Source organism: Chaetura pelagica, unplaced genomic scaffold (genome assembly GCF_000747805.2).
Source record: "Chaetura pelagica isolate M959 unplaced genomic scaffold, ChaPel_1.0 scaffold423, whole genome shotgun sequence".
Classification (NCBI taxonomy): domain Eukaryota; kingdom Metazoa; phylum Chordata; class Aves; order Apodiformes; family Apodidae; genus Chaetura; species Chaetura pelagica.
Genome location: NW_009952686.1, coordinates 562,643 through 586,959, shown reverse-complemented (window position 1 = coordinate 586,959; position 24,317 = coordinate 562,643). Strand labels below are relative to the sequence as shown.

At 36.6% G+C, this 24,317-nt stretch overlaps 1 protein-coding gene across 1 annotated transcript in view; it reads right to left on the bottom strand.

The window, feature by feature from the left end:
• The window catches only part of ANKRD32 (ankyrin repeat domain 32), a 39,869-nt gene that overhangs the window by 9,434 nt on the left and 6,118 nt on the right, over positions 1–24,317 (bottom strand). Inside the window, exons 2-13 of the mRNA XM_009993784.1 lie at positions 23,917–24,030; positions 23,689–23,764; positions 21,144–21,387; positions 18,871–19,033; positions 16,066–16,197; positions 14,842–14,895; positions 11,124–11,282; positions 10,498–10,664; positions 8,919–9,050; positions 8,071–8,236; positions 1,199–1,346; positions 64–209 (exon numbers count right to left, since the gene is read on the bottom strand). Coding sequence (XP_009992086.1) covers positions 64–209; positions 1,199–1,346; positions 8,071–8,236; positions 8,919–9,050; positions 10,498–10,664; positions 11,124–11,282; positions 14,842–14,895; positions 16,066–16,197; positions 18,871–19,033; positions 21,144–21,387; positions 23,689–23,764; positions 23,917–24,030 — 1,701 coding nt within the window. The remainder of the gene's footprint in view (positions 1–63; positions 210–1,198; positions 1,347–8,070; positions 8,237–8,918; positions 9,051–10,497; positions 10,665–11,123; positions 11,283–14,841; positions 14,896–16,065; positions 16,198–18,870; positions 19,034–21,143; positions 21,388–23,688; positions 23,765–23,916; positions 24,031–24,317) is intronic.

Here is a 24,317-nt window from a genome sequence, read left to right as displayed (position 1 = left end):
TCATGAAGCAAGTTACTTGTAAAGTACTCTAAGTGTGATAAGTTATTAAGAAGAATTACTTACTATTTTCTGAAGAGAAAGAGGTTGCACAGAAAGAGTTACATTCCTCTGTAAACATATTTTTTTAAAAAATGCTTCTGCAACAAACATTTGAAGCCAGGGGGATGGTATGGAACAAATGAATGTCTTTAATTCACCTATTGAAAAATCTGGATAAAAGCAAAAGAGCCTTAAAATTAGAATATATAAATCTGCACACATAGAGTTTTCTAGTAGTTCTTCCAGAATTTTTTTTCCTCCTATTGCAGACTCCAAATAATAATCATATTTTAAAAGATTTTATCTATAAACTGATAACAGGACCAGCTTCTAAGAGAATGGTCAACAGATTTTAAAAGGCAAAGCACCAATTATTATGTGAAACTTAAAAAATAAAATACTCTAAATGTCATCTTTTCAGAATGAAATTCCTAATTTTTTAAGTTATGCCAGGGATCACCTTTAAAATCTTACACAATAGAAACACACCTCACATAAAATGCATAACACCTGACCAAAGACATCTGCAAGTAGCGAGTGACCTATAAATCCTACATTAAAAGTGATCATTAGCAAATTTAATTTCCATTTAGACGTAACAAATAGTACATACTGTTTGTTGTGTTGTTTTTTTTTAAAAAAAACAACCACCAAAACAGACAGTGGCAGAAAAATATATCTCTCTATGTATCAGGCACGTGTCTGACCTTTCTCTCTTTTTTGGGAAAAAGGAGACAGAGTGACTGATTCTTCTCATATTTGTATTTTGATTCTAGCAAAATAAGTTTGTCTAAATACCAACTGAAGCAGGTGGAGAGCAAGGTCTACCACGAGGAAGAAAGTCTTTACTATAAGTGCTCATTTGCTAACTGATTAGCAGACTCAATCAAAACAGAAACACAACTTTGGAGAGTACAGGTGTTTTCTGATCTAAGAGCAACCAAATTTAGGAGAATTATAAAACAGGTTTTTGGTTTTTTGCTGGGGATGGGCAGACAGACACAATAAAACAAGTTCCCTGCATGTGTACACATTGCAGCATAACACAGCACAACCGCAACAAAAGGTGAAACATAACTTGAATGTAAATCAAGGGCTTTAATTTGGACTTTACAGTGTTATCTAGTTGAAGACTTTGAGAGGCCTCTCCAACACTCACCGTCACAAGAAATGGCAATGTAATGTGCTAAACCATCAGCTATTTGATGAAACACATTTCTGTCCATAAGCAAACCTGAGATGATCCAATATTCCACTACCATTCCAAGAATTGAATTTAATAGACGAGCTATTTCACATCTGAAAGACTAAATTGGAAAAAAAAAAAAGTTATATATAGTATCCACAGACCTGTCCTGTATAACAACATGCTGATAATGCACCAGTAAGACATTAGAGAAGTTATTTAGAAGAAAGCCCACTCTGTTGACACATCACTTCTTTGCTGTAACTTTTTTTTTCCTCAAAAGCAAACGGTTGCACCCAGTTCAAGAAAATTTATGTGCCACTGATTCCACATTGGTAAGGATTCGCCATTGGAAAACTAAAAGTCGTTTGAAAACATACTATCTAAACCAACATGCAAAATGGGATCAAAGCTTACAAGCACAAATTGTGTTTCTTTTTAAAGTAGGTTTTGTTTAACTGTGAGATTTCAATTATTGCATTTATGCTAGTTAACCTTGTGTTTAATTTGACAATTACAGGTATCTTATTCTCCCTGCTCCATTAGGATACTCTTTTCCTAAATATTTCATAATTACATTAATGCTCCTTTATGACAAACTGAGTATGACCCTGCCAAAAGGGAAAACTATGCAAGGTGTTAAGTTTCCTGCACAGAAAAAAAATAATAAATCTGTCAGCTAGTTTATAGGATTAGGAAACTTTCTCCTCCTACCAAAAATTCCAAAGAGACTAGCAGCTGCAAGCTGAGAAAGAACATACCTATATGTATCAGCCTTACCTTTTTCTCCCCTGAACGGGCACAAAAATAGTCATGGGTAGATAAAAAGCCAAAGTTAATTTTCTTCAAGAGGCATCAAGACAATACTCAGCACTTTTAACGTGCTATCCAGAAAATACTATGAGATAGGTGAACGTATTTTTTCCACCCATTTGAGCACTTCATCAGTATTGATTAGGTAAAGCAGTACTTCCAGTGTCTGTGTTAGTCTGTGCAAAGTCAAGTCAGATGTATCTACTAAATACCTTTCTGTGCTATGTAGAAGTATTTTATGTAATGATCCTGAAATAAGTTATTCCTCTGACCACATGTACAACCACAGAAAATTCTGTATTTGTAGGTCAGTTTTGAAAGAGCAAATTGGAAGAATATGTGCACCACAGTGAGGACACATGAAATTCATTTGTCCAAAGACACTTACCTAAGGCTCTACCAGAGAATCACTACTGCTACAACAGAACACCAGCTGAAATTTTGCATTCTAGTGAAAAAGGAGTACTTTAAAATGAATAATTGTATCTAAGAGGGAAACTGAACTGAATATGTACTTACTTATTTGTCAGCTTTTTAAAGAGTTACTAAAAGGAAGTAAAACTTTTCTGTATGTGCACACCACAGTCAATGGTTTGTCTGATACTCCTCTGAGAACAAAATATGTTCCAGATTGGTTTAAAATCATTTAATAGGATTCTCTCAGGAGCTCCAAAGCACTAAAGACTGAAACAGTTTGAGCTTCATCAATAAATCAGACAGACATATAGAAAAGCAACAGAGACTGTGACATGGATGAGATTATAAAATGATCATAAAATCATTTGCCAAAAAACCTACATACTCTCCCTACAGTAAAAAGACTTTTGTGTTATTCAAAAGGAATAAACACAATTACACTGTGTGGGGAGGCAGTATAAACTCCATCACTCAATGCTTATAAGAATTGGCCAGGCAAAATCTGCCAGGACTGTGATCTCTGAGATCACTTCCTGCCCTCCTTCCTCTTAACTCTGTTAAGCTTTATTAGATTTGGTTTGCTCCTTGCTTTAGTGTACCATAAAACTGTATTGTAGATTAAATGTGGGATCTCACAGCAAAAATAACTGTGAACATTGATATGGCATGTCAAGAACATGAAAATATTTTTTTTCAACTAAAATGAAAATATTTAACAAGCTACGTTACTCTGTATCTTCTGAGGATTCAGGAATAGAAACTGAAGAAGCCATTTAAGACATCTGAAATGCATTTAAATTTTCCTTAAATATTCATATGTTTTTTATCATTAGACCTCAAAGCAAAATTCTGGGGGGAAAAAACGTAATTGCATCAATAATTCTTTGCAGGAAATAAATTACACAAATGCAGCAAATAAGCACAATTTTAACAGAGGCAAGTGAGAGGATCAAGGACATAGAGATGCAATCTGAGGTAGATACAGATGTAAGGCACAAGGATTTACACTCTCTTTCTTGTTTCCACCTCACAAGCTTGTACCACTTCATCTATGTAACGTGCAAGGAAACATGTGGTGAGCAAGAGCTGATCTTGAGGCAGCAAATTGAAATGATGGCTGTTAATACTGTAAGTATTAATAATGGTCCACAGTTACATATACAGCTGCTAATTAAAGGTGCCTGAGACACTAGTTGCAACTCTGTTTGCTTAGCTAAGTATCCCTACACATTGACAAACCAGATACTGCCAACTGGTGTAGGCTTGGTTGACAGTTTGGTAAAACAACTGCAGCACAAAGAACTTCTCCTTAATATTTTGAAATAAAGCGTTAAATGCTACAAAGGAGGGGGAAATGCTCTAATTTACTGGAAGTATGATATCCTCTAAAAATATTTTAATATTAACATCTTAAAAAGATTTTCATTTTCAACCACAAACCAATACAAACATACTAATGAAAACACATGCAATATTAAAAATTAAAAGGAACCAAGCACTTCCACCGAACATGGGAATTTCTACCATGTATGACAGCACTGAGTTCTTTTCTTTCTCTCCCTCTGCCCAGCCAGCAGGTGAGCTGTGTGTGTGCAAGGAGCTGGGAGGGGGCACAGCCAGGACAGCTGACACAACAGGACCAAGGGGATATGTTGGCAGGGAGCTGAACCAGTGGAGGTTTAGGTGGGATATCAAGAAAAGGTTTTTCACCCAGAAAGTGGCTGACCACTAGAACAAGCTCCCCAGGGAAGTGGTCCCAGCACCAAGCTTGCCTGAGCTTAAGAAGTGTTTGGATGATGCTCTCAAGCACATGGGGTGATTCTTGGGGTGCCCTACAAATGGACAGGAGTTGGACTTGATAATTCTGATGGGTCCCTTCCGACTCAGCAGATTGTATTATATAGCATGCCCTGCCCTTCAGGAAACAGCTGGATGTCTGCCTGCTGATGGGAAGCAATGGTTTAATTCCATATTTTGCTTTTGCTTTGCTTCACTCCCTGAACTGGCTTTATCTCAACTGCTGAGTTTTCTGGTTTTTGCCCTTTCAGTTCTCTCTCTCATCTCGCTGAGGGTGAGTTGAGTGAGTGGCTGGGTGGGGACTCACCTGTCAGCTGGGGACAAACCACTACACCATGCACAGCAAATTAAGATCCAGTTCAGCCTTTTTTTAAAAAAAATCCCTTCCTTGTTCTTACTCTTGAGAATCAAAGCTATCTCCCCAAGGAAAGCCTTGAAGTGGGAAGGGGCTGTTGCCTGTGTTAACATACAAAGGTCACCTGAGCAAATGCAATTTCTACATTCCTGTTCCATTTAATGCTTTGCCAAGGCAAGTGCTGCAGTGAAAGAAGTTTCAGAGTGTTTCAGTACAGAGAAAAGTTACTGTAGGAAAGCTTTAAAGTCTCAGGAAAATTAATTTTAACTTTTTTTTATTTCAAACTAAAGAAGAGATCTTCTTAGGGGTTCTTTTTCATGTGATTTAAATGTTTTTAGGGTTATGCAGCGCTCCACAAATGCCTAAAACAAACTTCCAGGAAAGCTATTGGAAGTGACAGACAGACCAGAAAGATACTTAGATCTACAGATTTCCACCACATGGATTTATACCAGCTAATGTTACCTGGAACGTGGAAGAAAACAAATTGAAAATATGCAAAATTATGCAACTAAAAAACTAAATTAATGCCTTCCTCATTCCTTTGTCAGGCTAGGAAAGACAGCTTTTTAAAAAAAAAACCAACACCAGTATCAGGAATGAAAAGCATTTCTGACAGCATTTGTAACATTGTAAAAAGCCATGTAATAGCTCAATGCTACTCATAGTGATATGACCAACAGACACATTCCCTTCTAAATTCAAAAACTAAAATAACAGGTTTGATTCAAGGAACCTTGAGCAGGAATTTCCACATCAAATCTATTTGAATAATACAATAAATAATAAATCTTATTTGTATCAAGATTATATTCACTATTGATGGAAAGATCTCAAGTCTTCCTCAAGTCAAAACTTCTATGTTGCAAGGCATTTTTAAGCACAATGAATTTTAATCCACCAAGTTGTCCCAGTAGATTACCACAGTGATGAGCGAGGACATGCAATTTCCTGTCACTAATTTCATTCTAGTACTTTTAAAATAAAGTAAATCCTACCTAACACAAGAAAGCAAATGCATTCATATATGTAAGTTAAGTCTTTATAGCCCTCCATTCTTTGTTTTTCTTTTTTTTCTGATGTAGGTTACAACAGGCCTGAAAAATGAAACACCTAAATAGCTTGTAAGCCAAGAAAAGCAGTTAGTTTTTCAGAATTTCAGCACAGATTTCCTCACTTAGAATGCTGTAATTGTTCCTGGATTGCTCTTTTTACACACACACACACACACAGAGGTTTACACATATGCATATATATAAAACATAACTTTGCAACAAATTAGCAGCAGAAGAAAGGAAACATACAGAATTGCACAGAAGTGCAGTTCTTCACAATGGGCATTTTCTACCCACAAACTGATGTGGAAACTGGGAAATTAGAGTCAACCCTTTACACTATGCTATAAAACACAACTTCTCTGCTTATGCAGACAGCAAGAACACACAAAATCACTCCTCTCATTTAGGTTTCTGAATGGCTTTACATGTTGCCTCTTAAACAAACAATTTTTAAAAAACAAAACTGGTAACAATGACTCATACCCTTACAGTAAATGCAGGAAGGAGAGTTTTGCTGCATTTAATGTCTTGGAAATACTGCAGATTTATTTATGCATCTCCAAAATAAAAAAAATAAAAATATATAAAACACAGTTATGCCTACATAGGTGGGGAGGATCTGCTCCTTTGGCTTTCTGAATGACCTCTTCAACTATGTCATGGAATCTTAAATGGAAGTCTCTGAATATATGGAAAAACTCACTACCTAAAGTTTTAGGATAACAAAATTGAGAGTGCAGAACTGGATAATCAGAAGTTTTGAATCCAAGGATATCGTAGGTTTTTTTAGAGGTGTTTTTTTTGCCAAAAGTGCAAAGGGAAAGTAAATTAATTATATAAAAATGAAGTTAAAGAATAAAGTTAACGAGTAAGGCTGTAAGAAAGAAAATGCCACATTACAGATGCTATGAGGCAACAATATGCCTCAGCTGCTTTTTAAGGCTAGGATTCATATCTGCAGGGATACTGTACATTGCAGTGCATAAGATCAAAGTGGGAAAGCAACAGGCATCTGGGTTTTGTGCTGAAAGTGTAATTCATGTGTATGTATATAAAGAAAACAGAGTCTAAACAAGAGAGAGGTCTCTGTGTTTCATGTTACGTTTTATTCTTTCTTTTAAGTTTATTTTTCATATATGTACTACACTCTGGCTGACACAAGTGATTATTCTGCTTATGCAAAGAACAGTTGAAAAAGGTAAGGCTTATAGTGCTGGAACTTGTCAAAAGAAGGCATAGTAGAAAAAAGAAAATGGTGCCTACACTTAAACTGCAGATTCAACACCAGGAAACATATGAAAGCACTCTCATTTTCCAAAGAAGCCGAATGGCCACTGACACCAACTGAATGCAAGCCTGCTTGGGGCTCAGTACCTTTGAAAAGGTAGGTTGTTTAAATATAAATATGGGTATAGAAGCCTAAATTTAGGCACGTTTTTCATATCTTGACCAAGGATAAAAGGCAGCACTGTTTCAGAATGTCTTGCTTTGATAGCCCTCAAAAAAGGTAGGAGGTCTGGCTAGGTAAGATGAGTGAAGCTTCTCATTATGTTTAATCTTTCTGCTTTCTTAACATAATGAAGAACTACTAGGTATTATATTGAAAGTGCTTTTTTCTCTGGAATACTTGCTTTTCTATTGTTGTTCTGTTATTGTATTGAAAAAGTGAATGAAGGACCTATTTATTCTGTGCTTTCACAGTAATTTAAAAGAGAACGCAGAGACAGCAGTAAGTTTGTATTTTATGTGAGAATCTAGAAGTCAAAGATGTTTTACAAGGCCTCTAGCTTCTGAAAAGAAAGAGGTGGTATAGAGGACACTCAGTATCTCTCAGGTCAATGTCCTGCTGGTCAGGAGGTCACAGAACAGCAATTAAGTTGCCTTCAATTCCATTTTTCTGAAAAGACCTAGGGAAGATACCAAATGAAACTAAAGGACTTGGGAAGAAAACTGGGGCATTTATTAAAATAAAATTATGCATATCTGTAGAAAACAGCAAAAAACTACTACTTTTGTTAGCTTTCTCCTTCCAACATTTCCTGAATACAATCACTGTACAATAAGATAATCATCTCTTTCGTTATACCTTATTGTTTGACAGAATGTGTTAAGCTGGTGTCCCTAATGACTACAGTAATACCTGCTGGTAAGGGCATGTGAACATCTGAATGTAGCCAACAAGCTACTCATGACTCGTTTCTTCTCTTCAGATCAATATGAGAATCTTATGGATCAATTCATTTCCTTTTGTGGAGCAAAACCCAGCATGCTTCACAACAAAAGGCAGCTATAACAAGCAGCTGTGATACTTACATAAAATTCCTCACAAAGGAATGAACAAAGGAATGTCTTTAAAAAAATACACGTCAGTCTTCATTATTTTAAAATATAAAATTCATACTCACGTAATTTTTTCTATTCAATTCTCTATGGGAAAGTATGACCCAATCTGCTAGTATATTTATGTGTTTGGTAAAAAGCACTGAAGTTTCTCTTTCCAGCCAAAAGGTCTTCAGAAGAACTGTCTGTGGCATGACTTGCTGACGCTGTGAATTGGTCCCTTCAACCAAACTGTAAGAAAAAGAAAGTAAAAACCCCCTAAATCTTTATGCTACTTTGATTACTATAGATAGCAGACAGAAACCTTATCTTCTGTCAAAATACACAAAGGTTTGGTAATTTTAAGTATGGAAATATCAGACACAATTTCTGATGAATTATAAGTAAAATAATGATGACTATTACAGTCAGACTGAAGGAATTCAAATATTGTGCTAGCATTACATGAAGTAAAGGCTGCCTTTACCATATAAACGCAGAATAAAATAAATATTTTTATAATTCATAAATGAAGGAAAGATAATTGTTTTTTCAGCAAGAGAAAAAGGCAATTTTAATTGAATTAAAAAAAATAAAAACCAGTATGTTCCAAATCCTGCTTGTCTATCTTAGAGGTAGACTACTGTAACATGGCAAAGCTAAAAATACAACTTTGTGAGCAAAACTGAAGGCTTCCTGAAACTTGTAATAGTGGAAAACACACTGTGAAAGGCTATAGCCCAAAAAACCCCTTATAAATATTGCAATAAATAATCTAATAATTGAAAAATATGAAAGAAAACGCTAAACACTGCATTTCCATAGAACAGTATCTTATCAGGGACATAAAAAAATTAGGACACAACCAGCTGTAGACACAGAAATGCGCGTGATTTTGTGAAAAAGTAGTTAAGTATTATCCTATAGAACCCACCTTTTTGTCAGAAACTCTACTTCAGCTTTTACTAAATCGAAGAAAAACTTCAATAGTGTTTCATGAACTACCTTCTGTTCCTCTTCTCTTCCTGAGACTGCATGACAAATGGTTTTGCCATAAAGGCAAGAGCTGAAAAATAAATACCAAAAAACCCATTTGTATGATGAAAAACACATATTGGCAAAAAAAGTCAGCTTTCAAGTTTTGACCATTTTGACAAGGAAATATCTTGCCCCCCAGTAATTTTTAAAAGCTTAACTTCCTGGTTTTCAAGCTGAACTTAGAAAAAAAACAAACAACAACAACAGAAAAAATCCACCCCAAAATCCATGTTTGTGACTGCAGATACGTATTGTAGATTAAGATTTTGTATTATAGTGTAAACAAAATAATTTAATCATATTTAAGTTTTCTGTCTCTACATTAAATACTGCACAATTATATAATAGAAATTCTTAAAATCCTTTAATTCCAAGATAGTCTTGAAACATTTTTAGGCATTGTAACACGCTAATTTCCTCTTCAGATAACAGTCCACACATGCTATTTGACAGGACGCTGTTTCTGACCAGGTCTAATGATTGTCTAACATGATGGAGATAATTTTACAGTAAAGTGTGAAAAACTTTTTTTTTTAATATAATTTTGAGTGTTAGAAAGAAGATGTACAAAAACCTGTCAGGTATACAATGCTGGGTATTCACATTCTGCCAGTAAGTACAAAAAGATAAAATTCTATTCCATTCCATGTGACATGTTCCTAATAAAAACTATTACATGTCAAATTACAGTGATTCCAGGACAGTGATCTATGTCCCTGCTCACTGCAGGGGGGTTGGACTAGATGACCTTTAAAGGCCCCTTCCAGCCTGAACCATTCTATGATTTTATGATTCAATGCCCTTCAAGAATATAGACATGCTTTCAATCATACACATTCATGTATCTGCAATCACAGCTGTACCAAAGTATTTAAATGTTACTTAAGATTTTATGATAGCAATAAGAAGAGGTAGAGTTTCTCTTCCAAATGAATGTAGTAATTCATTTCTATTGATGTAAATTACCAAAAAATGAGTTCTCAAGCTAAAGCTGCTGAGTGTAGTATTAGTAGATGTATATAATCAAGACTTCCTGAACAGGATAGTAAAGTTTATTATTAAAATCAAAATACAACACAAAGTTTCAGTTTTTGGTAAAGACTGGAGTTTGCTTTGTAACTGCAAATATATGTGTGAATATACACATATACACACACCAAACCAGCAACAATAAATATATTATTCTAATTTTTTAAACAGCTTAAAAAAGAAAAAAAACAAACCCTCCTTTAAAAAGAGAGAACAAGAATATTTACATTTTCTCCTTTCCATAAACCCCTGCTTTGTCTGTGAGCTAACAAATACTGAAACATAAAGTGAAAGGTCCGTATCTCAGTTACAATCCTAGACCTTCACATACAGTTAACTCGTTCTGGTAAAAATGAGACTTCGATACAACAGAATTCAAACTCTCCTCCCCCATCCCTCAGTATGTTGGACACTACTGTGTCCAACACCTCCTTAAACTTTCTCACCTTACAAGTGTCTCTATTAAGGACCATGTGCCTTTCTTACAGATTGGACACTGAAGGAGATCCAAATAATACTTTAACATAGACGGGGACTTCCAAGGAGGATCACATTGGAGAACAAGGTACAAAACATGATTAAGTTTAGCATAAAATATTCCATCAGTATTTCCCTGTAACAAATGAGAAAATAACATTGGCTACATGTTGGCCAAAGATCCACAAACACAAAAAGTTTATACATTGTCCTTATTCCTTAGAATCCCAAGTGTGGTATTTCAGCTGAATGCATTACGGCTTAGAGAAGAAGGTTTTGTTCAACTGAGCATTCTGTGTCCTACGAGGTTAAAAAAACCAAAATCACATAAATGCTGTTTCTAAAAGCAATAAAAAAAAATCTGGTCCATTTATTCCACAATATTTAGAGCACTACTTGTATGACTTGTAAATATGTAATTTTTTTTTATTCCAAATGTATTAAATTCTTCCCCTTCTCACACGAATACATTGATGAACACAAAGTGTGGGGTTAATACATCACTGAAACCCACAAAACACAGGGTCTGAAGCAAAGATATAATACTTAGATTTCTTGCTTTAATATTTATCATCCTGAAGTCTACATCTCTCACCAATAGGGCATGCTCTAGAAGAGCATGAAGAAGTGGCACGGGAGGTGTACAGTACTTTTGTCCACCAGCAAGTTCTGTGACTAAATCAATAAACAAATACTCTTCCAATAATCCTTCAAGTACACGCCATGTGCCTCTGGACTGTTGAGTATTTTTAACCTAGGAACAGAATATCTTTGTAAGTAAAAGAACAACTAAATAAATAAACAACAGTGCAAACAAAACCAGCCTTACAAGAACTAACAGGAAATCCTTAAGGAAAATGCTGGTAATAAAACAAGGAGAAGAGTGTAAACTATGTCAGAAATACTACTTATTGCCTGACTCAATAAGCTGCTGTCATCTAGAAAGGCCTTTACTCTTTATGAACTTGGCTTTCATTGAAAAGATAACAGGTTTCAGAATGTGCTTCTCTTCTTACAAGATCTGACCACATCAGACATTTTAAAAAACAAATCAAAATTCACATACTCAATAACTTGTCTATAATTTATTCCAGAAAGACATGCTAAGGAGTCCTCGTATTTCTAAAAGTGCAGAGTACATCCCACAGTACATGAATGGAGCAGTAAAATAATTACTACAACTGAATGGCTAAAAAAAATTAGAGGAAAATGTAAAAATCACAAAATACGTAATTTACGAGTACACATTATAAAACCATAAACCTTGTAACTGTTTTATCTCCCTAGCTCTTCTATTCGCACCTAGCATGTCAGAGAAGCAGCTAATGCTGCAGATAGCACAGGTATAGATCCCAGTGGATTTCAAACTTCTGAAGATCTTAATGGCACAGAACTTCCCTCTTACTCCCTACCACTCATGACAGCAGAACACAACTTCACAAGCTTTCAGAAGACCCAGAAGGATCTAATGGCTTTCAAGAAATGCCATATCTGCCCTGCATTTTCTGTTATTGTCTGTACTCTCAGATTTCCAAACCTTTATTTCCATGGATTAATGATACTGAAGAGGAGCTACAGAAGATCTCAGACACTTTGCTCTTTACATCTTTCCTCTAGCCCAGCTTCAAGCCAAAGCAAAGATGCATAAACCAGTGCAGACACACTACTAACTGAAGTAGAGCTTCCCTCTGGCTGATAATTTCTCTTCTGAAACCCAGCTACTCTGACCACAAAGCCTCAGGTTCTGGTAAATTCAAAGAAACTGGGATAGTATCTGAGAGAGTGAAGGAAAGGGAGTCCTGATAGAAGGAGTCAGGAAGATCACTGATTGGCCTGCTTTACTGATTTACTACTACTTTGGTCCATAACAAGTTGTAGACTTCATTACCTCTGTCAAAAAACTTGGCTCCTAATATATGTTAGATAAAGGTACTCCATCCTAACAATTGTTTGAAAATTAGTTTTAAATTTAAATTAACACAGACTTTGATTCCAGTTGTGGTTTGTAGGTCTACATAGTACACTGCTATTAGCAAAGTAATTTCAAAAAAATGTTTGAGCAATAAACTAATCTTTGGGAGTTTTGGTCAAACCTGATCCTAGTTAAATCACTGCTAAAGTCTCAGGAAATTAGCTCCACCTTTGTATCAGATACTTAATTTCTCTATAAACTTTTCATGTCTCAGATTTCTAATGTATGCCATTGTTACACTGACAATAAATATAGCTGCTCACCTAGATAATTTTCCTTTAAATCAAGTCTTTGTGCATCTGGCCTTTGCAATTCACATTTATTTCCATTTTCTCATTCATACATGCACTATTAAAATCTTCACATTATTTCCCTTGGAAATAATGGTTGCATTCATACTTTTCTAATGTTAATTATATGCAAACAGCACCTCTAAAGAGCAATCATAAACTGTTGAATGGCAAAGAACAACCTCTCTGTCACCTGGATTTAAGGTATGTGAAGCTGACGTGGCATATTCTGCAGGTGCAAATGTGTTAAAGTCTTTTCACATTGCGATTGAAACTTTTTATCTCTTGAAAATTCCAGTACTAGAAGAAACAGTAACCTGGATGGACTGATGTACAGTACACAGCAAGGAAGCTGTTTTGGGAGAGCATGAGCCCTTTGGCTCTGCATTCAAGAGGGAGCAGAGGACTGGTTTTCAGCTTGTATGAAATGGAGGATGACAGAAAACCAAGGTGAGGAACTTTGCTCAGGATCAGGAGACACCTTTTGTAGGGCCTTAATATCCAACAGGCTGTTCAAAGCTGTGCTGGCTCACGTTCTGGCTGATGAGGAAACAGCAGTTCCTTGGGAAGTACTGCTGGTACAGCCACTGAAGCTTTAAGCAGAAACAAATGAAAGATGAAGGTCCACTGAAAATAAGCTGTGTTTTACACAGCATAATGTGGTAGAGAAGCTGGCAAAAATACAAAGATTTTAGGGAAGGTGAGAGATAACAGCTGAGTTAGCTGAGTAACAGATGCAAACTGAGGTTACTCTATATGGTATGTGGTTCTAACCTGTTGATTTAGCTCCTAGGCTTTATTTTACTTCACTGGTATTATTGGAAATGTTTATTGGAGCTGTTTTAAAACGCCATAAATATCCTGCCTATAAAAGTCCTGTATCAAATGTAAAGGCCAGCAACAGGTATTTCACTAAGCAATAAAGGACAGTGGCAGATCATGCGTAACAGAAGTATTAGAATTAGGCTTAAAATTTCCAAACAAAAAACTCTATTATTATTAAGAGTACAGAATAACAATTTCAGCTTACATGTCTTTAGAAAGCTACAGGGTTTTTTCCACAAACTCAGTAATCTAAATATTCATGTCAGATTTCAATGCAAATCTGTGCAGTAACAGAAATGCACAGGACATTTTGTCCATTAATGGTAGTGCTGGAAAATGAGAAAGATATTTTAGTGCTCATGTTCTTAAAATATTTTTCACCTCCCTTCCTTATTCTGTCAATACAAAGAAATGAAACAGAAAGGGGTTTCTGTGATGCCCCAGAGATCCTTTTGTCAGACTGGGACCTCATTTATGTATCAAGGAGCTATTTATGTAGTACAGCTCATGAAGATACGAAAACTTCAGCTACCAAGAGGAAGTTAATGGATATTCTTTAAGTGTTTCCCATTTTAACTTTTAAATAACATAGGTTACTATATTAAATACAGTAGCTCGTAGCTACTATGTATAACACTTTAAAAGTACTAAGAGGTAATGTTTCATCATTATTTAAATATTTATTCTTAGTGTTACAGATAGAAAAGGGAAAATTTTGAAATTATTTACTTAAATACAAAAAAGACTTCATAAAATCTGTTGCTGACCTGTGACAAATTTAGAGCACATATTTGGCTTGATGGGAGGAAAAATGAGAAATTAACTAAAAAATAAACCCCCTCAAAAAAAAAAAAAAAAAAGGGAAGAAAGAAATTAAGTCAAAATACACAGGAAAGCAGTACTGGAAAGCATTTTGTATTCTGCTTGGAATCTGTGCTCTGAAAGCTGCACAATGATGTTTAAGGCTTATTCTATAAGAACAGCTATTGTTTCTTTCTAAAGCTGAAGTCTGTCCCTACTCACAAAAACAGGTGTGATGTATAAAGAGCTTATAATAACGGGGACAGCACTGCAAGAGCTGTAAAGCCAAACAAAATTCAACAGTATTCCAATTATGCTCTATAACTCTCAATAAATTGTCTCTCAATAATGAATGTACATTTGCCTAACTTCACAATAAATGTCCATATTTGCAACAACAATATTCTCTTTGTGAGAATCCTCACCTTTGAATTGCATTTACTCAGCTGGTCTCCTTGAGCAAACCTGTGCTTAACAACCTGTAAAACAGGATAAAGTCAACCTGCGCACTGGATAACAATAAACATACCCAATAAATACCGTATCATACTGAAATGGCAACTTCTGTTAAACACAGTTCAAGCAAAACATCCACCATACCAATCTATTTGTCATATTTGGATACCAAAATTATGAAACAGAGCATTAGTGATCCAAAAGGAAAATAATACAGGCAGGTTTTCTCTCAATTTTTCTTATTATTCTCTGATTATGATGCAGGTGCAATGTAAGAACAGTTTTACTAGATTTGGTCCACTTAACTGCATTAAAAATACTGTGTTTTCAGTTTTTCAATGGCAAAGTAGAAATTTTGGATTTCTCTTGCAAGTTATGTCCTAGTGTTAAAATCAAACTCATCCATGTTACCGAAAAAGTCTTTTAGGAGAGACTGTCTCTAGGATTACAATTGCTCTGTCTGTGCATAACTACGTAATAGTTTGAGGGAAAGGTACATTGAGGAAATAATTATAATTATTTTGCTACTAAGAACTTTATATATAGAGGACATGATTTTGCAGGTACAAAATAACAGTGTTTTGTGTAAGCAAGCTCCTACAAAAACACCTGCATACCATCATCTGCACCACTATAACTTACAGAGGTAATACATCCTATCTCTAAGTAATTAGTTTCTTTTGTAGCTATGGAATAATGTTTTAAATTACTAATGTAGCACATTTATCAATATTCAATATGTGACGACATTAAAACAAAGGAGTGCATTAAGGTCTGTTTTTTACTGGTAATAAAAAACATTGATATGAATCAACAAAACACATACTCTAGAATATGGTTGGTTTTAAAACTGTGTTGGTGTAACTCAGCCAGGTAACAGGAAGACACAGAAAGACTGTAATCCAATGACATTTTGTTTAACAGTACTAACTACTACTTATCCCATGCATTACACCAAGATTGCAAGTAGTCTACCACACACAACCATGCCTACCAAGGACCACTACTGAGTTATATTTTAACTAATGGTAGATGCAGCAAATACAGGATTATTAAACTTTGGAGGTTAGAAGACATTATTACTATTTCAAAATATATTAAAATATCTACTTTATTATCTCAGTACTACAATGAAAAATAAATTTAGTAACACACATTTTATGCTAAGGATGTATTAAATGACTGTTACTTACCACCCCAAACCATATATGTTTTATAACAGCATTTTTAATTTCAGCAAGCTCCACATTAGTCATGATTTGTTTTTTTTCCGGTGCAGCCAGGAAACGGTTCATTTGGGTAGCTTCAGGATTTTGTATTTCATTCTGTGCAGAGGAAAAAAATAACACTTTTTTTGTTTCAAAGCTAGTGCTTGAAATCAGCTTTTATGTGCTAAACTACACACTCCACACTAAACTCTTGAGTGCACGTGTAGTCTCTGACCCAGTCCCTATGAGTGGACTAAAGAGCTGTTGTGCCATAATGGATTTTCTCTTTGGACTTTCAAAAGCTAAAATACAAAGCCCAAACCCTCTCAACTAGTAAAAAATGTAGCAAGGATTTTTTTTAAAGGTATGTTTCATCCTTCAATTTGACTAGAACCATGCATTCATCTTACAAAGGTTATTACAATGAAATCTTTTCAGTTCTTGCCTATAAGCCTGAACTAAACTAGTAATTTAAAATTTAAATAGTGTGGGTTTTTTTTCCCCCCAGTAATTTACTCTCTAAGCCCACCAAACATTTTGAGTTACTTCTTCAGCACAGGGAATGAAAAAGTATTTCTCACACTGGTTTCCATCTCATTCCGAAATGAATCTCAGTAAATGCACAAGCTAATTTTTGTTAGTAAAAAAATAACTACAAAAAACATTTAAAAGTTATTTCAGGACAAGAAGAAAATACATTTCAGTAAGATTATCAATACATGCTTTTCATCCAAGGTTGTGCACATGGACTATGAATAAAACATCATCTTCATTTTAGGCAAATACTTGTATAACTACAAAACCACCCTCCTCCTGCAGTGGAAGCAGGTGAAATGTTCCTCTTGGTCTCAGCACCAATGGCTGGTTTTTATTTGGAGCAGGTGTGGAAGGCTTGGGGTACCTTGCCTTCTAATTGAAACACCTGAATCTGATGGGCAAATCTAGCATGGGTAGTATGGGAAAGAAGAGCAGGCAAAACAACACACTACTACACGCAGCCATGAGGTGCAAGCCATGAAGACTTTATTTAATATTTAGTATTAATATGATTAATTAATTAACATTTAAGTTTTCAGGCAAAGTATCAGACACTGCATGTTTCTTCCTATTTTCAGATTTTGCCTTAAATGTGTAGTTCAAACCAGAAGTATCTGGCATGTGCATAGCTATGTTTCTAACCAAATGTGGAGTTTGTTACACAATACAGAAGATCATAGAATCACATAATCATGGAATGATCGAGGTTGGAAGGGACCTTAAAGATCATGAGGTTCCAACCTCCCTGCTATGAGCCGGGACACCTCCCACCAGATCAGGCTGCTCCAAGCCCCATCCAACCTGCCCTTCAACACTGCCAGGGAGGGGGCAGCCACAACCTCCCTGGGCAACCTTGTTCCATTGCCTTACTGCTCTCATGGTGAAGAATTTCTTCCTGATGTCTAACCTAAATCTCCCCTCTCTCAGTTGAAAACCATTTCTCCTTGTCCTATCACTGCCCTCTCTGGTGAAACGTCCCTCCCCAGCTTTCCTGGAGCCCCTTCAGGCACTGGAAGGTGCTCTAAAGTCTCCCTCGAGCCTTTTTTTCCTCCAGGCTGACTAGCTAAGTACTTTCAGTAACTTAAGAAGAGCTCTGGGTAGTTTTTGATGAGTCAGGGGTAACTGAGCTCTGACACATTGACTAGTCTTTACTTCTTTTGACACTCTCTGAACACTGTTTTCAACATGCTTATAGAATCACAGAATGGTCTGGTTTGAAAAGGACCTTAAAGATCATCCAATTCCAACCCCCCTGCCATGTCACTCAATTTTAGTACCATCTTGGCAAAATTTTATCAATTCCAGCATGCATCCAACAAAGTAAAAAAAATAGGCATATTAACACACATAGGTAGACAGACTGACAAACATATTTTAAATCCTTACCAAATAGAAAAAACATAAATGGAAAAGATTTTTTTCCTGGCATTTGGTGAATAACTGTTTAGTTGACAGTCACGCTGAGACTTCCTTGTGAAGCCTAAATAATTTTTCCAGTAAGAGCAGCAGAAAGCAGGAGCCAGGAAAGAACATGAATAGGAAGAAGAAATTATGTATGCTTCCTCGTTGCTATTTCTCCAGGCCTAAAACAAAAAACTGCTTTTTAAAGACCATTTTTCTGTTACGGAATCACAGATCAGCTGAAGTCAGAAGGGATCTCTGGAAGACACATGGTCCATCTCAACAGCTGAAGAAGGATCACTTGAAGCCAACCACCCAGGACTACACCTGGGCAGCTTTTTATTATCTCCAAGAATGGAGGCACCACAGCCTCTTTGGGTAACATGTTTCAGTGCCCCATCTCCCTCACAGTAAAGAAGAGTGTTTCCTGACTTTCAGACAGAACCCCATATGTTTCAGTTCGTGCATACTGCCTCATCCTATCACAGGGCACCACTGGAAGCAGCCTGGCTCTCTGCTTTCTTTGCACCCTCCCTTCAGCTATTTATAAACATTCATGAGCTTTCTCTTCTCTTGGGGAGACAGGCCCAGAGTCAGAAAGTTGTATTACTTTTGATCAAATCGGGAAATATTCAGGCTGATCATATTCCCCTGGTATTATAATCACATGAATGTTTTGGTGGGAAAAGACCTTTCAGATACAACCACTGACCTAACACTGCAAAGTCCACCACTAAACCATGAACCTCAGCACCACATCAAATTAATACCATATTTACAGTAATCAGTAAACCCAAATTGCTAGAAATGACAATGAAGAAGCAATTTTAGATATTTCTTTTATTTACTTACCTCAAGAAGGTAATCTCCCAGATATTGCAAAGGGTAGTATCGAGCTTCAGAGACACATTCTTTGTTTTGCGAAGAAACAAATTCGTTATTGATGAATACATGAGTTACACTGTGCTCTGCATTTACAGATGAACTTATGGTTGCCTTCCCAGCTTGAAGAACTCTAAATAAACATATTTGGAAAGATGCATTTACTCCATTGTATTAATATCACTTAAAGCTACATTATCACTCACAAGCTACAAGCATGCAACAGTAAAGTTCTACATGTATGACACTTCCCAGCCTTCATTAGAAGAATATACAGTTGCTTAATAAAAATAAAAAAAACCTACCTAACAAGACATTTCTCTTCATAATTTAAGGCTATTAATTACAATCTATGTTCACCTCCTACGTATCTAATGGAGAGCTTTACCTGTGAAGTTTTTAAAAGATCAAATTTGGTGACAGTTGTTATAGTTCATTGTATTATGGCCCCCACAATCTCAATTGTTTTTCAATTAAGTTTTACAATAAATTAAGTGGTTTACCATGAACTGTAATATGATATTTTCAAAATGCAAATACACTTTTTTAATACATTTTGGAGTGATTTACAGCATTTGGTATTGTCCAAATTTGTCTGTCTTTGGGTCACCATTATGTGGAAGAGTTTCTCCAGACACAACTTACAGCATTGTACTGCTGCAGCTGTTTCTATCTTTTAGACTATATGCCAGACAAAAAAAGAAAAATGGTAGAAGAAATAAGGTCTCTTGACATGCTGGGTGTTTTAGTTTTCAACCGTTGGGTATATAAAAAGAAAGGGAAGCTGGTGTCAACTCACACAATCCAATACCCAGGCACTAAAGGCAGGAAAAGAACAGAACTGGGAAAAGAATCAGTGTTATAAATACTAGATACAAAAATCAGTCTTTACCCAAACCTACAGTGGCCTCTGTAGTGAAGAAAGTACTCACTGGAGACAAAAATGTCCACCTTTCAGTGTTTTCTGACTGAGTTAAAAGCACCCGCATGTTGGTGTATGGGAAACAGTCTGGAAAATGAGATTACTTCCACAAAACTGCCTGTTCACCTGTCTTCTGGATGTAATTCCTGTTAAAGGTTACTTCTACTGGAAACAGAGAATCATCCAGGACAGCATTTCCACAGTTATCATGGAGATCTGAATAAGCATTTTTCACAAGTGCTGCAGGATGACTGCACCCTTCTCCAAGGAAGCACATGGTGAACTCCTGCTGAGCCAAGAAAGGAGGACACTTGGGAGTATTTTCAGCTGGCAAAATCAGGAGATGGTAACTTCAACTACACCTCACTTTCCCTTTACAAACTGCAGACCAACAGGCATTCTGCAACGCAACATGCATCCCTGTACACCATGATCAACCAGGCAAACTGCACTTGTTGTCTTGCCTGTGTGTCTGTGGCACACTCAGACCAGAGAAGTACTCTGAACTAACTGGGATTTCAACAGAGTAGGACAGTGTCTGCTCCTGCAAAGAACCTGCAGCTCTAAAACAGTGTCAGGGGACGTTTGCTTTTACTGCACCAGATGCAAGAAGTAGTTAATATGCTCTGTGATTCAATGCAGAGTTTAAATCATGGAATCCAAATGCATAGGATGAGTATGAAAAAACCCAACACCCCTAAAGAAACACCTCCAGCATCCTTACCCTTCAGCTGCTTTCCTCTCCTGTTTTTCCTTTACACTTTTGTCCTTTCCCTTGAGCTACCTGTATTTGCACTGTATCAAAACACCTGTTAATAGTACAAATTGGGTCCTAAGAGCCACAAGAAGCTGTTGCATGACATGACATAAAGAAAATCAGATCAGTCACAGCACAGCCCAGACCCACCAGGCACAGCTCACAGGTGGCTCAGGCAGCACCACCAAGTGAAATAATCTTTTCTGTCCCAACTACCATTTGAATGTAACGTCCCCACAAAATAAATGGTTACTCCTAAAAAATGTAAGCCTACATATCTTGCCTCACAAAGAAAGAGTCTGCAAGCAGTTTACTTAAGATGCAAACAGATGGCAGCGTGTGTTATTTTTGACACGATACCAGAAGAAAGCAAGAAAAGCAGTGATGTTCAAGATTTGAAGTGATTTAATTTTAAAAAGCATGGAAGTATACTAATGAAAACAATCCAGAGTTTGAAAAGCTAGAGGTTGTTACGGCTCAAATTAAGTGGGATGGAAGAACAAAAATGTCTTCAATCACACAATAAGTGTTCCGCTGTTCATTATTTAAGATGTAACCTCCTACCTTCTGATAGATGCCATTCGTTTATCATCTCCCTTAGCAGGGAGGACAACTTTCCATCCATGGAAGGCCCCTGGAGCACCGGAGTGTGTCAGTTCTTTGCGCCACCTTTTAGGTGCAGATTGCATTTGAGGTGAATAACGGGTGTCTTTTCCAATTTTATATCCCCACTCATACGTGGTTTCATCAAGCCACCTGCCACTTTCAGCACTATTAATTATGTACTCCTTAGTTAGTATCCACTTTCCTAAAAAGCAAATAAATTGTCAACCAGAGGAGATTATTTTTTTTTTTCTGCAGACAAATGACAATCAACTGAAGATCTAATATAAAATTAACTTCAGCCTTTCTTGTGCAAATAGAAGCTGGAACTGTAAGTACCATTTAAAAAAACTTCTTACTGTACAAGCTCTCATCTTCACACTTTAAAATCAGAAATCTCACAATGCCACTGAAGATGATCGTTTTGTTTTCTTTCAAGGACAAAGTGCCTCTTCACCATTCCTAGATAAAATACTTGTCTATCTCATAAAAAATGTGCAAGTAGAACTTTTCAGCTTCCCAGATTTTGTTCCTATGACTTCTACAGAACCTTGCTTAGGCCATTATTTTTACTATAATCTGATACTTTTACAAATACACTAAAATGCAAAGAACCAAAGAAATATTTTGCCACCAATTATTAAGAAGAGGAATGAGGATTTTAGCATGTAAGCCATCTCTTATATATTCTTAATAATACTTGCACTGCAAGTGTATTTTTTAGTTTTTTGTCTTTCCCCTTTCTTCTTTTCACATCCTTTTCTCTCATCCCTTGGCTCCACCTCCTCTGCCTCTCCTCTTTCATCTTCCACATGTATGCTTTTGATACTGTATGTAATGATCTTCCTCTTCTTCTCTGCCTCTGTCTTCTTACAGGTTCAGGTCAAGAGCTGTGGTTAGTACCCTGCTCCTGTACTGGAACACTACCTACAGACACTGTAAGAGAAATTGACTTAAATTATGTAAACCTAATTAGTTTCACAGAAGAGTAAGGTTGACTGGCAAAATGTCTCAGTGGAGGAGCACAGATGGTACTTTTACATGACCTAGCACAGGTACCAGTAGATTCATGACTGGAAAAGGTATGCTGTGCACAACCTGCATGTTAAAATCACCCTCATTTCAAAGTTTCCATCTCAAAACTTCTGTCAGCTAAGGACATGCATAAAGACTGGCATTCTTCTTAGCATTTTCATTCACTTCCGGGGAGTTCTAAATGGGTTTAAACATGATTTTTTATACTTGGGAAACATACTCTCCCTGCCATCAAGGGCAAGAGCAACGATCATGCAAAAACAGCACCACTTCCAGGATTAAAAAGTACCAGATGGCACCAAGGAAGATCTGCATTTACAGAAACATGACCGAGTTCTGAATTGCCCTGTGGACACTACTACATATACTGTTTCCATTCAGTTCAAGAAAAAGACTCCAGACATTTTAAATCCTAAAAGAGTAGGAAAACATTAACTCAAAGGCTTATGAATGTTAACATGAAGCACCATGCTGCAATCTGCATTTTAATACTGTCTCTCTCACATGGAAACCTTTGGTCTATTTCCTTTTTGGCTAGAATGTGATCAGAACTTTCATTACTGCAAGAAATCATCCATGAATAAACACACACCTACATCCTAGAAGTGACTTATGATGCAAAATGCCTACTGACATGGTATGTAACTACAAATATGAATTCAAGAAATTCACATTTAGACTTAAACCCAAATCTATGTTTAGCTATTTCTGCCTGTTATCTCCTAAATACAGTATTAATCATCCTAAAAGTTGCTTTAACACTTTGGTAAAATACCATATAGGGAAAATAGATACCATGTGTAACAAGTTCACAGGGTAGTATTGTGAAATCTCATGAGTCCACAAGACTTTTTTAAACTCATCGTAAAATACTTCTAGGTAATCTGCCTACTGAGAAATCTTAACATACAGAATTCAAATTCTAGAAGTATTTTGGATGCTTATGTAGGGGATTTCAGCATCAGGCCTTAGATGAAAGAAGGCAAGAGGAAAGACCAGAGGATTGTGTCAGAATAGCAAAAGCCTGGAACTTTCTCCTGCTGCATAAACAGGAACTTACAGTCAGTGAACTTTACCAGTGAATGTTGTGTGTGAAACTGGTTTCCTAAATCCATGCTGACTACAGGTGTCCATACTCTCTCTGCTCCCTTTGCAAGTGATACATTTTTAAGCATCTGTACCACTTGGGTTTGACTCCATGACCTTACTAATACGTAACAAAGCCTCCTATTTGGAAACAGAATGAAATCAAATAAAGGAAGGTGGCAGGAATGTAATGTGGGGAAAAATAAAAAAATCCAAGACAAAAAGTAGTAATTCAGAATACCCTGCTAAAAGTCAAGGTTTGTAGAGCATGGGTTCATAAGACAGTTCATTCATTGCATGAAAACAGGTAACCAGAAACTTTTTAACTGTTGTCTACCGTCCTACGTTATGGTCCTTGGAAACTTTACAACAAACTTTTACTCACCAGAAGCACAGGAAGCTAAGAACTTTTCACTCTTGCACAGCTTTTTTGCTATGAGATGTGTACAGTCTCTGTATTTCTAACAAAACAAAAACAAAACAGCACATGGGAACAGTTTAACTTCCTTGGTTATTTATAAACCACTCCGGCTCACTGCACAGTTCCTCATTTTAAGCCTTTGCACTTTTTCTTTGCGTGGCTCACGATCGGGTACTTAAAATCCAACAATACCTTATGATCCAAAAAAACACAGTCCAGTTTGAGCAGCCGTTCGAGCAGCGCTTTTTTCTCCTCCTTTTTAAATCCAGTTAACTGGATGATCCGTCTCTGGCCGCCACTTCCCACCTGCTAAAGGAAGCACAAGCAAAAAAAGGAAGCTTTACCAGACACACACACATACACCAAAAATAAAAGGCACATGGCATTATCTTACGAGTTCTTCCCAAGTCGTTTTCCGAGAAAAAGGGAAAACAAGTGGAAATGTCAAAACCAGGACACCTGACAGGTGAGGACAGTGTAGGTGGGAGACCCAGGAACTGCCAGGGCAACACCCCGGGATGGGAAAAACCCTTCCCTGAGGGAATGCCGCCCCCCCAGCAGGGAATGCCGCCCCCCCAACAGGGAATGCCGCC